This window comes from Amphiura filiformis, chromosome 14, assembly GCF_039555335.1.
Source record: "Amphiura filiformis chromosome 14, Afil_fr2py, whole genome shotgun sequence".
Classification (NCBI taxonomy): domain Eukaryota; kingdom Metazoa; phylum Echinodermata; class Ophiuroidea; order Amphilepidida; family Amphiuridae; genus Amphiura; species Amphiura filiformis.
In genome coordinates this window covers 34,747,366-34,761,283 of record NC_092641.1, presented here as the reverse complement: position 1 = coordinate 34,761,283, position 13,918 = coordinate 34,747,366, and the positions used below count along the sequence as shown (strand labels likewise).

General features: G+C 36.6%; 1 protein-coding gene across 1 annotated transcript; it reads left to right on the top strand.

Annotated features, from left to right (window-relative positions):
• The first annotated feature begins 3,475 nt into the window (after positions 1-3,475).
• On the top strand, positions 3,476-11,605 carry LOC140170011 (uncharacterized). The gene is made up of 3 exons (XM_072193321.1): positions 3,476-3,771; positions 7,142-7,268; positions 9,359-11,605. The coding sequence occupies exons 2-3, from the start codon at positions 7,183-7,185 to the stop codon at positions 10,644-10,646; spliced, it is 1,374 nt and encodes a 457-aa protein (XP_072049422.1). The 5' UTR covers positions 3,476-3,771; positions 7,142-7,182; the 3' UTR covers positions 10,647-11,605.
• The last annotated feature ends 2,313 nt before the right edge of the window (positions 11,606-13,918 follow it).

Here is a 13,918-nt window from a genome sequence, read left to right as displayed (position 1 = left end):
ACAAAAGCAGAATTTGGCGGGATGCTTGGGTAGGATGAGCATCCCGCCAAAAACTGCTTTTGTTGAAAAACGCCTTATATCAGTGATTATTTTGATGATTTTTTGATGTGTTCTCAAAATTGGGCAAGTGGATCTAAGGAGTTTTGAAACAAAGCTCTTCATATCTACCTCGAGTCACCGGCACCAGCTTTGAAGTTCAGCGTGTGCTGCGTTGGCTTAGCGTGGTTTCTTGCGTGTACATATGCGGCATGTTGATCGCGTGAGTAAAAGTATGTACACGCACCAAGTAACGCTAAGCTAACGCAGAACACGCTATACTTCAAAGCTAGTGCCGGTGACTTGAGGTAGATATATAGACTATAGTATAGGTGAAGATTTGGTGGCTCTGAAAAGAGCCGGCCAAATGAACTACCCAATATCCACCAAGAGTTTTTGGTGGCTCCGATGTGAGCCGTTCCAATGAACTTTTCTTATCAGAACAACAAAATAAAAAACCCTATCAGTGGACAAGGCAGTTGAACGGCAGCTATTTTCAGAGCCACCAAATCTTCAATATAGGAAAGGGACACCTACTAGAACGGATCTTTCCTTTTATAACGTTTGCACCTAATGTTAAAAGCAATCACAGACACGTTTTAAATTGATATGAAATTACAATTCTTTGTAATATTCATTGCACAATATTTTGTTGACTATATTGCCATTTTCTTGGCGATATTAGATAATGATATTTACTATGCACTTTGAGTAAATCGCTAAATGGAAAAGAATGAAAATCGCAGGTGTAATCTAAGGGATCATTTCCAAAGGAGTGGAATTGATAAAAAAATGAATATTGATCATTGTCACAGGGTTGCATGCTCTTATTTATATCGGATACCGATCAAATGGAATATGCGAATAGATCTATCTATATTTCAATGTCAACTTTTCGCAAATTGGTAGTGATGATATTTAACGATGATGGTGATGATGATAGTGATGGTGGTGTGATGATGATGATGATGATGATGATGATGATGATGATGATGATGATGATGATGATGATGGCTTGATACCAGTAGTAGCAGTGATAGAGCCTAAAATAATAATTAATACTAGTGATACTAATTATCGCCGTCATTTCCTTCATTAAACGTCATGTAATATATTAATAATATAATTTTATATTAAAACATGGTGCATATAGTAATATAGTACTCTTACCTAAAACATTATGTAATTTGCACTTGAAATAAAACAATTCTATGAAATTATAAGTGTGAAATGCTTCCTTTAAAGTGTGCAGTGAGATTTCAAATCACACCTCTTTATACCTTATAGGCCTACCTTACCGATAACACCCTACTCACTCCCTCAAGACACCACAATATAATACTCACTCTTAACCACGCCATCCTCTCATACCCCCACGTCCACATCCACCCCACACACACCCCACCCCAACCCCCAACCCCAACACCCAACCCCACCTGACTGGAGATTACATACAGCATGAATTTTATTTGTTAAGGGCTGGGATAGCGAGGTTTTCACGTATGTATTATGGGACTTCACAGAACATCACACATAACTGCATTTTGAAAACGAGAAATGTCCTTCTGATATCAAATAGGCCCTAATTTTGATTTTTTGAAATTCGCGACATAATTACACATTTTATGGCAAATGATTATAAATAGTCTGTGTAGCTGGTCTGAAAAGCCGTCGATCATATGAAAATTTTGACTCTCGTATTGAAGATATAGATTTCTCAAAACATTAAAAAATGTTTTTTAGGAAATGTATATCTTCAATATGAAATGTAATTTGTTTCAATTGGACTTCATTTAACTACGCAATATTCATGCACAGATATCGTCCATTGAAATGTGTGAGGTTGCCAAACTATTATTATGGATCGTTCAATATTTACGCGGGGGGGGGCACTTCAATATGAAATGGATATAAATGTAGGGGTTACACTTACAAAGTGAGAGCAAAATGTAAAAAATATGGGGTCATTGGGTGAGAACATGACCTTTTTCTTAAATGAAAACTTTGGGTGAGAGCCGAAACAGTGCCACATGAGAAACCTCAAATATTGAATTTCTAGTTCTATTTAAATGGCTTCACATTTCTTTGTTTTTTCAAAATAAGTAACAAAATCAGTGATAAATAAAAGTTGCTATTCAAATTGAAAAACAAGGGTCTTTGGGTGACAGATCAAATGGGGGGTCTTTGGGTGACAGAGCATGTGTTCGTAAACAAATATGGGGTCTTTGGGTGACAGCAACGCTGAAAATGGGTCTTAACAGCCCTACATACGCGTCACCTCCAAAATGGGAGTGCCCCCGGGTATTTACGCCAGGTGGAGTTTTTTTTTATTATGGGGGAATCCAAATATTTAGGGGGGGGGGGTGGCATTTATTACTTGAACATTGAGGGGAAACGGTAAGTTTAAATGCAGAAAAGGGGGGGGGTCAATTGGGGAATTCGAATATTTTGAGCAGACACGAGGGAGAAAGCGTAATTTTTTTCAAAACTCCCACTCCCACTTGCGTAAATATTGAATGGTCCCTTAACAGTTAACAGTTTATTTACCTGTGTGGTGGGGCGTATAGGTCATGAAAATAACAGAGTGTACTGTGCGGAAAAAACCTTGAACTTATCTGCTAATAATCACAAATTATTTGTGATGATCATCCAAGCAGCAAAATCAACTTCCTATTGAAAACTGTTCTTGTTTCCCATAATTATTATGCTTAATATTCAACCTGCACAAACTTGTCAGGAAAATGAATTGTTAAATTGTAGCCCAAAAATGTGGTCCATCGATTGCCGGGTACCCATGCTCGATCCGAAAAAAGCGAGACTAACGCTAGTCTCGAGACTCCCAATCCCCCCAAAAAATGACTCAAAAAGTTTCTTCTAATTCCGCTAGGGATATCATACCTCTTCTAGTTTCCAAAGAGGTATCAAATTCTCCGATTCCGTGACACGTATCTTATTTTTGGTATTTTTGATAAAAAATAGAACATTAATTTACCTTTTGATTTTCAAAAATCATTTTTTGGTACAATGTACTTGGTCTTATTATATTCACCGAAACTTCCGGTGCGGTGAAAACTAGTCCTGTTTAATATTTTTTATAGAAATATGTCACACGAGGGGAAATCTGATAGGGCGTTTGGTCCGATTTGTACTTAAAACTAGTTTCGGTAGGGGTTAAATACAGGAACCCGGGATCTAGCATGTGGCAGTACCCAGAAAATTCTTGAGAGACCCCCTCCACCAGCGGCGGCGCCAGTAATTTTTTCGGGGGTGGGGGATTAGGGGAAAGTGAATTTCAGGGGGGGGGGGGATTTGCGCAAAATTATCGCAAAAAGTGGAAATTTTCGTAATTTTGGGTTTTTTCTGGGGGCGAAACTGGGGAGGGGGGCAAGAGTTCTGACTGGGGGAATTTGCCCCTGGCGCCGCCACTGCCCTCCACATTTTTGACAGGAATTACATATGTGTTTTTGATAATTTCACATCAGCCACATGATGACGATAATATATACGTGTCAACTGTATTCCAAATGTCATTGTTTTGTCTGTGAATTCCCTCTAACGATGATTGGAAGAGATTCGACCGTGACCATGGCACAGCATTCATTGCGTGGTTGTACTCATGCAGTCAGTTTCCATTGTTCGTGTTCACACTGCCAGCAGATTTCACTACTTGTTGTTTCTGTTCCAGGTACAGACAATTTCAACAGTCGTTATAGAACGTATTGTACTCGTCAATTGGTAAGTTATTAACTTTGATTTATATTTAACAGTGTACTTCGGTTATGTTTATAAATGCGCTTTTATAAATACGCACGTGAGTGACGTGACTTATGGGCACGACATACCAAGACCAGCAAGCGTGACCAAATCCTCATTGCATTGACCACTATACAGAAAGGAACGCTATAGATAAATATCATCAAATGTAAGTATTAATTGAATAGCAAAATTATTACACATGGTGGGATTCCGAATTTGTAATATGTTATCAAAAACAACATTTTGAAAGTATTTGACGACGGAAAAACCTATTCAACGACGGAAACGTTTACATGGTTTACAATATAATCACAAAGTTGAACAAAATAGATAATTTTGCTGCACAATAGTCTCATGTTGTTCCGCTTTTGCATTCAAATGTATAGGAAGACCACCCGCTATGTAGAGGGTCACTTCGAGACTTACTGCCTACAAGCTGTTATGGCAGTGTGGAGTTGGTCACGTGCGTATAAAAAGCGCATTTATAAATTTCAAACGAAGTACACTAACACTGTTTAAGCAGTCTGAATGAATCTAGGCATCATCTTTGATGATGTAATGTCTATGGCTCCGCAAATAACATCTCTTACCAGTTCTGTTTCATGCCACTTGCGTAACATCACTCGCATCAGACGTTTCTTGGATTTTGACACCTGCAGTAGTATTGTAAGATCACTTGTTTTATCCCCCGATTTCTATAATAGAGAGATTGCGATGTTCCAAATGCAGCACGTGGACTGTACGTTTTCACGTACGTTTTTACGTACGTTAATCATCATGCAGTTATTGTTAACTACATGTATGCACACAACACAGGGGCACTCACAATAGATAATTGACCCGTACTGGTAGCGATGTGTTGTAGGTATAGGAGATGAACTAGTTAGCATCATATTTCAAAAAGTATAAAAGCTATGATTTTAGTACTTGCTCTATGTTTCAATTACTTATTCTTTTCAAAATATCTGAATTTTTAACCCGGTATAAGCTTTAATAACGGGGGACCATACATTTGTATGAGAAAGGAAATCTACATCTTATCCAAACTCCCGTGTTAATCCAATGCACATTTTGCTTCACCAGGCCGCCCTGACTTGGTCGCGTTTGGAAGAGGGGTGCCACGAAACCGTAAAACTGAGATACAAATTTAGTACTTTCTGTCAATCAAGTATGGTTTATTTTCTACATATCAATCTTTTTAAATTATTAGCATAGTCCTTATAATAACGGGGGACCGCCTTGATGAGTAAATGATAGCAAACCAGTGAAATATACCCCAAAACTCACAGTGTAGCTCCGCCCGTACTACATGTCAATAGCGCGTCATTATCGATTGGATTAGTCGACAGTACCGTGCAATTCGATCGTTCATTGGATTAATATTATCACGTGGTAATAAATTTGCATTGGACAATCGATTACTATTATGGTTTAGTACTGCATATATTGGTTTAATTTGACTAAGCGGGTTTATGGCTGGAAAGGTCACGGTGAATTTACCGTGGACGTAACTGCACTATGTACGGTGTTAAATATCGCTAGTCTCGGTTCCAAACTGGATTGTGCTCTTTCGTCATGAAGGAGAACAAGTCGGCTGGAATAAAGACTATAAATCTGATTTAATCTAATCTAGGTCGATAGAGGGCATAGTGATTGAAAAATTAACAGTAATGCAGGCTACTGAGTCTCTGCCTGATTCAAACAGCTTTTGATTTTGACTTAAATTTTGACTTAACATGCTGCTTAAACTTAATTGTATTTTTGTGCTCCCCAAATATTATAGTTGCCCAAAAATATATATTTTGGTAGATTAAAGATCACTACATCCATATATCATGACTTTTAAGTAACTTTCAAAGTGAGACTTTCTCGTCCTGAAAATTGGGCGCGTTGCATGAACTTCGACATGAGGTAAAATCAGCATATTTCAACGTAGCATATGCGTTTTATACTACGTTGGAATCCAAAATGGGAAATCGCATGCAATGTCATTTTTTGTACGCAAAGTATCACACACATTTCAATGGGCAATCTCTGCGTATAGACATCGCGTATAAATTTAGTCGATTTTCATCACATCGCTGTACCTTTATTATAATGATTTGTTACAAACAAAAAGGATCATAATAATAATTAGACTTTCCTTCGGGTATGTTCATTATCATTGACTGTATTTAACATTATTGTGAAATTGACAAATTTTGTACATTTTCAACGATGTATCTACTTTTATTTCGCACGTGGAAAATCTTCAAAACTGGCTAAATACGCGACCTCGCTTCGATACAGGAGAGTGGTTTTGAATACATCAACGTACGTCCGATACCTACGTTTGGAAATCGCAATCTCTCTCTATAATGTGTTTAAATGCTTTTAAGCAATGGATATATGCTTCAGGTTATCTATAGCTTCTTGTTTCACACCTTACCATGATGGTTAATACCGTCAATCACGTACCGGACTTCGCTGTGCTTCAGATACAACCCGGCTTACTGTATATACATTAAATGCCAAATCTGCACTCTGCCGCAAATAAAGCTTTTTCTCTGGCTGCTACTGGACTGTAGGACAATTTACCCATCATCATTCGTATACTGCAAACTCATTACCAGTCTTCAAGAAATTACTGAAGTCATATCTCTTCCCAAAAACTTGCTCACGAAGACTGTCTCCAAAAGAAGGCAAAGCAAGTCAGAAGGAACTAGAGCAGAGAGAACGCCACCTGATACTAAATGAGATGTGCAGAGGACAGGCAGATAGAGCACCCAGTGGGCACACCTGACGTTGAAATCACGTTGAAATTTCGACGTCAAAATCAATTCAGCATCGAAGTGGTTACGTAATTCTCTTGGTTACCGGATCACGCTACTTTGGTATGCCTTCGAGTGCCATATACTTTATGTGGTGATCATTTCGATCGTGGTTCATTACTCTAGCGCGTGATCCCGTTGACATAGTAACATTACGTAACTTCAATACTGAATTGCGACGTTGAAATCAGGTTGAAATCACGTTGTATTTGCAAATGGACTTCAACCTGATGGAGATCAACCTGATTTCAATCAGGTTGAAATCAGGTTAGGTTGAAACTTCAACGTAGACTGGTTCTCAAGTACCCGGATGTTTCACTAGTATCATGGGATCGCTTATAAATCTTTTCTGATGTTATACCTTGTCATGCGTTACTGGGCCTGAGCTATTAGCTTAATGAGCTTTCTTGACACCAAAACCTCACTGGGGTGGCGGGGGGGGGGATGAGGCTGTTAATCGGACCACCCACCCTTAATGGACCCCTGGTAATGGACGGATTAACGAATCTTTGTTTTCATGATGGCTTCTTTTTTTTCAGACACGAAAGGGACTATAGAACGAAAAGTCAATGTGGAGACCATGGCTGCAATTGACCTGCTAAATGTGGATGAATTACTGATCATATTCAACCTGCTATCGCTCTTTGACAAGCTTATGACGTTAAGGTATACTTGATTCAAATTAATATGTTCCCCAACATTTTTTGTATGCAATGTAAACCAATGGCGTTTAGGGGCACGTGGGGACGTTCCTCCAAACAGGATGACATACGCTACGCCACTGCTCGAAAAAATTAATGTGCAATGCCCAGCAAACACAAAACGTTTTTGACATCATTCGCAAAAGGTTATAAAAGGTTGTCAGAAAACGTTTAAATGTCGGGTTATATAAAGGGTATATTAAGAGTATAAAACGTTTTCATAACCTTAAAAACATTTTTGATAATCTACTGCTCAGCAAACAAAAATGTTTTACAGAAAACGTTTAAATGTCGGGTTATATAAAGGGTATAAAAACGTTTTAATAAAATTCCAAAAACATTCTTGAAAACTTGATACAACATTCTAAACAGAATGTTATTTTGAGGTTGAAAAAATATTTTGCGAAAAATGTTTGCCCAAAATATTTTCAATAACGTTTTAAAAACGTTTTCATGACCTTTATATAACCCGACATTTAAATGTTATTAAAAGGTTTTTATATAACCCGACATTTAAATGTTATTAAAAGGTTTTGGAAAAAAAAAACATTTTAAGAACATTTCTGTGTTTACTGGGTTCAAATATTTTAACATAATGTTATTTAAGTATTGACACAATATTTGGCAAAAATGTTTGCCAAAATAGTTTATAATAACATTTTTTGAAAACATTTAAAAATATTGTTGTAGTGTGTTTTCATACAAAACGTTTTAAAATGTTATCATGACCTTTATATAACCCGACATTGTTATTAAAGCGTTTTTACCTAAACCAAAAGCCAAAATATAACTTATTTAAAACGTTTTTAAAACGTTTTTGTGTTTGCTGGGAGGCTGCAAGTCGTTCCTTGTGCAGAAAAACGTTTGGTCACGATGCTATCGAAAATGCAAACTGTACCTATATCATGTATATTGCATATACTGAGTGAAAACACAGCTTATTTTGCTCTGAGTTTGCCTTCTTGTTTGCCACTTAGTTCAATTTGAACTTGCCTTCAATTTTTGACCTGAATTTGTTTTTAAACTACAGCATGTAGTTATTGTTGTTTGCTTTATATTTTGTTGTCTGTCCCTGAAGAAGAGCAGTTTATCTGCTGGAAACGTCGGTATTTTTTTGTCTGTTTGGTGTTGTTCGACTGCTATGTGCACAGTGATTTTCATCACTCCCAGTGTACTGTTTTCCTGACACTTTTGTGGGCTCTGGAAATGGCCATTTTTGGCCATCGAACTTTGCCTGTTTTTGTGCCTACTCTGGATGTTTGGTTTAGCGTCTCTGTTTATATGCACAGTGATTTTCATCACTCGTTCTAGTGCACTTTTGTATTACCATTGATCCTTGTTGTTTTCGCAGGTTCAGCACTTCTGTCGGCCTTGAAACTGGTAATTTTTGGCTATCGAACTTTGCCTACTTCTTATGCCTACATTTGCTGTTTTTGTCCCCCTACGTACTGTCTAGTCTGCATTTTACTTGTTTCCTCACATCTTGCTTTTTTTTTCTTTCCTGTTGTTCATATTCAAGGTATCCTCTTGTATCATTTATTGATTCTTGATGTGTTTTGTGTCCTCGTACATGGATTCACCATTACCCACTTTTTATATTGCATCACTTATTCAGTCGCATCACTTCTATAGATCATGCTTCTGGTACAACTTAAATATATAATCTGTTAAGTTTGGTACGACTAACATTCTGTTTCATGTTGCAAATGCACAATCTCAGAATTTCAAGGTTAAAGTTTACATACTCGTCAAACAGGAACAGAATATTTTGATAACCAAAAATCTATTATGTTCGTCCTGTAGTGATAATTCAAAGAAGAAATAGTTTGTGCTACCTATAGTAAAAACATGTCCTAGATAGGGCAAACTATTTATAGTAAAAACATGTCCTATTTATTTGCCAAACTGTATTTACTAGACGAACATTTGTTATATACCATTTTCACAAAAATCTGTGCTTAGCCTTGTACTGTTCCTAGCTGTCGTTTTTAATAACACATTATATTTTAAAATATTTTAAAAGATGGCATTCCTTGTTACTATTATTTACTCTAGAGTGTGTAAAAAGTGGTACAACATCATCCAGGATACTCATGCTTGGAAAGTCATCAACCTGGAAGAAGAAGGTCCTGTCCTTGAAGAGATTGATGATGGGAAGAAGAAATACAAGCGTTTTACTTCTAAAGATGGGAAACACGTCTTTGATTTCAGGCAAATTCACACACACTGGAGGTTTCCAGCTTCACATCACGACAATGTACTGAGATTTGTAAAACTTTATGCCGGTTTGGTCTTACAAGAGTTGCATATTTTCGGAATGAGTTGCTCGGTTGTTGATATTTTGCACATTAAATGTCCAAATCTGAAGCAAATTTACTTTTCTATAACCGACAATGAAATGAATGCTATCTGTAGAGATCAAGAGAAAGTGTGTTATTTACAGCAAATCCTCGTGGAATGTCGAATATCATGCCACCGAAATATGAATCCAAACCTAATTCTCGAACATGAACAAATATTAATTCTACTTGCCCAATGTTCCAATTTGCGCAGTGTGACCCTCCAAGGTTTTAATCTGTCGTCATCTGGCTTACAACAGCTATCAACACACTCACATTTACGAGAAATTCAATTGCTTCATTGTAGCTGTAATCAGGTCGATCGTGATGATTTGATTGTTAATTTTGATTTTCGTTCAATGCACCTGGATGATATTTTGACCGATTCAGTTGGCTCTATAACATCAATGTCACGTTTTCGCCTGTCAGGCCAGCATTCCAAAATTGATAATCTCATGGTGTCAATTGGGGGTTGGGAGCATCTTCAAGACCTATGTCTCAAGGACGTTTGGTATTCAGAACAAACATTTGAGATGATGGTATCGAGACTATCACATCTTCACTCATTGGTACTAGATAGAGTAACATCACCTGTTGTGTCCCTTGTTGGAAAGTATCTGAAGGAACTTAAATTTCTAGATTTGACAGAGGGATTGCGAAGCATAAGCTGCGAAAGCCTCCGGTCATTGTGCCATCACCCCTGTTTAGAAACACTCTGGTATTCTGGAAATTCTTCGCTTTCGGTCCATACCATACATGCTATATATGAAGTAATAGGTACTCTGGTAAACATCAACTATGTTAAACTTACAGGACACAATGTGCATAATTTATACAACCATCAGGTATTCCCCATTGTTGAATCCACAGAGATTGAGATAGTGGATCTCGGGAATGAAAGGTTTAATCATCGTGCTCTCGGAGTAGTTAATCACGTTGACGCCAAAATTCAAGAAACATGGAAGAGAACTGTTATGGGTCAACCAATTGATACAACCGCATGAAGATGGCAATTTATCATGACTGTATTTCAATACGCTATGTCATAGTGTAATTAGTCCTGTTTTCAATTCAGCTACAATAAAACAAAAATTGACTGCTTTATTCGGGTCATGGTTAACATTATAGGCCCGCGGTGATCTCAAAACCATGCTATGACCCTCGGCTGCGCCTCAGGTCATAGCATGGTTTTGAGATCACCTTGGGCCTATAATGTTAACCATGCCTTTCATAGCAGTCAATATTTGTATATTATACCTTTAGATCTAAATTCTACGTAGTTTTGGCTTTTATGAATTTAAAATTTTAAAAATTTGCAACGGTTTATGCTTTCTAAGTTTGGCACAAACGATATCTGATTTGAAAATCTGTAAAACCACTGACTATGTCCAACACAAAATATTGTATAGGTATTTGCATTTTGTCGACGTGTGTTTCCCAATTTCCACTAATTAGAATATCGACGTCTTTGGATTGTTTATAGTGTTTAAAAGGTAATCCTTGTGTTAAAATTAAGGATTTGTCCACCTTGAGTGCCCTACAACGGTACTCTCTAAATTCTAAAGAGTGAAAAGTCAATCCTCCTCGGAGTGACTCTTCGGTCAATCGAATAAGTATTGTAATGATACAGAAGATGCCTCATCTTTTTTACTTTATCACAATATGCATCCAATTCACGTGAATTGACAAGCTGTAATATGGACATTTTGGGGTAACATTTGGGTAAAAGCACAGAGCCTGGTAAAAGTCACGAAAAAAAAATGCGTTTCTCAACCAAACTATCTGAACTCAATTCAATTGTTTTTTTAAACGCACTTGGTACCAGTATCCAGAGTATTTATCATATCAAACTCTATATCTGTGCCAGATTTGTAGCCTTTCCTAATTGAGGAAGGATTGAAAAGCCGACGATCAATTGACAATTTTGACCTTTCGTATTAAAGATATGGATTTTTTTCCCAAAACACCCAAAAAATTTAGGTCTTTTTGGGAAAAATATCTCCAATATGAATGGTCAAAATTTTCAATTGATCGTCGGCTTTTCATCCTACCTACATACACTTTAAGTATAAATCATTAGATTTATAAAGTTAACTTCGAGGACTGTTAAATATCAAAAATTTTAAAAATATAAAATTTGAATAATTTGTTATAAAATTTGTATTATATCGCGAATCTCAAAAAATCAAAATTATTTGATATCAGAAGGATATTCTTCGTATTCAGAATGCAATTCGATAGTTCTGGTGTACTCTCAGCTCCCACAAAAAATACGTGAAAACGTCGCTAAACGTTCATATCAGATCCCTTAAGTTTTTACCATATTTACTGTTTTGATTGGCTTCATTATTTAAAAAATAATACCAAGATTTGTTTTCACTATGAGCGTGTTTTTAGTGGCTGTATACAGAAAAATTATGCTGCAATATCCATTGTTTTCGCAATACTTATACGCTAAATAACATGTTCAATAGTACTGTAATGATGTAACATTAACGGAAAATTCTACTAACAGGTTTGAGAAAAATATGCGATCAATGCACAACAGCTGCATAACTTTCATTTGATTAAAAAACATTAATTTGACGAAACTGAACAATGCAAACCGGATGTTTTCTATATTACATTGTATACTATTCACTGAAGGCAGCCAATTTCGTCAAAATTGGGCGCTTTTGATATGAGGGTAAATGCGCCCAGTTTATTTAATTTGGGCGCATTCAGACTCTGCCGAAACCCAACGAACATGTCAACAGGAATCACTATACCAAAATTACTGACAACGCATCTCAAAACCGGGGCACATACCCGTACAGGTATATTAAAGCCATAATGTATGATTTGCTCCACAGCAGCGCCCTCATTTTTTTTCGAATTTCTACTTTTTGCACCACTGTAAGTATGGTAATGCAGTTTAATTTGCTCGTCAAATAAAACATAAAATTATCCCTGCGATTGAAATTACCTTCCGTAGTGAAGTCAAGTGATATGTTTGCGGACAGGCCTTAGCGCTATTTGTCGCTAAGGACTCATTCTATGTCAGTCGAGCATTCTGAGTGGACGTAATTTTTAAATCGTTAGATGTAGTCTTTATATTTTCTCTATCGTTAGTGCATCACCAGTATCTAGTTCTGGCGAAATAGTTCACTGTGTGTTAAGGGAACTTTTGGTTTATAGGCACAACTGGCTTTCGAAGTAGTTGTTTGGGAGGCTCGGTCGCGTAATTACTGCGAGCGAAAAAGTTGACCATAAATCAATAAATATTAGTTGGCTGATTCCAATAAATTTTCTCAAATGGCCATTGGTGTACATAAATGCCATGTGAAAGACTAAGCCTGAAGCGCTTTAATTACAGTAAAATTAACATTTATAATAAAACCGGAGACCGGTTTTATCAGTAGACTTCGGTTGTATATATAAATGCGCTTTTATAAATGCGCATGTGACCAGATGGCTAGCGCCATATTTGCATTACATCGCTGTCAATTACTGAAATGGCGACCATTGAAGGAGTGGCTACAGTTGTGACCCTGTTTCGTGGCTAGCACTGGCAAGGAACATTGGCTGGAGGTTCGATGCTATAAATTTGCAAGGATAAATCATGGATATCAAAGGATCATGATTTTTACACAGCACCCCCCATGTACAAACATAACTAAAACATGTTTATTTATTTATTTATATTTATTTATTTATTTATTTATTTATTTATTTATTTATTTATTTATTTATTTATTTATTTATCTATTTATCTATTTATTTATTTATTTATTTATGCGACGAAAAACGAAAACCCTGTTCTATTTTGAACAAACTGGGAAACAAATTTTTCCTGTACAAATGAATGCCGACCCCAAATTTCGGAAACTTCAGGACAATTTTTTTTTTGTATTTTCTCAAATTGAAATTTATTTATAGATTTTTGTGATTTTTTGGGTTATTTAAATTTTTTTTTTTAAATACCAACCGACCGACCGACCCTACTTGAAAGGTCCGTTCGCCCGTAGAACAGGGTTTCTCTCTTTCTCGCCTTACTTATAATATTATAAATATTATTTGTCCCCCCTTCCCCCCAAAACACCCCTCCCCCCTTTTTCACTCATAAAATAATTTTTTTTTTTCTAACTTTTCCCCTCCCTGTAATGTAAAACTTTTTAAGCCGGTTGAATCAAACTGAACAAAATTGACGTATACAATTACAATATAATACCATGACAATAATGTGTATGACGAGATCTAACTTCCTAGCTGAATAAACCTCAAACCATGAATCACA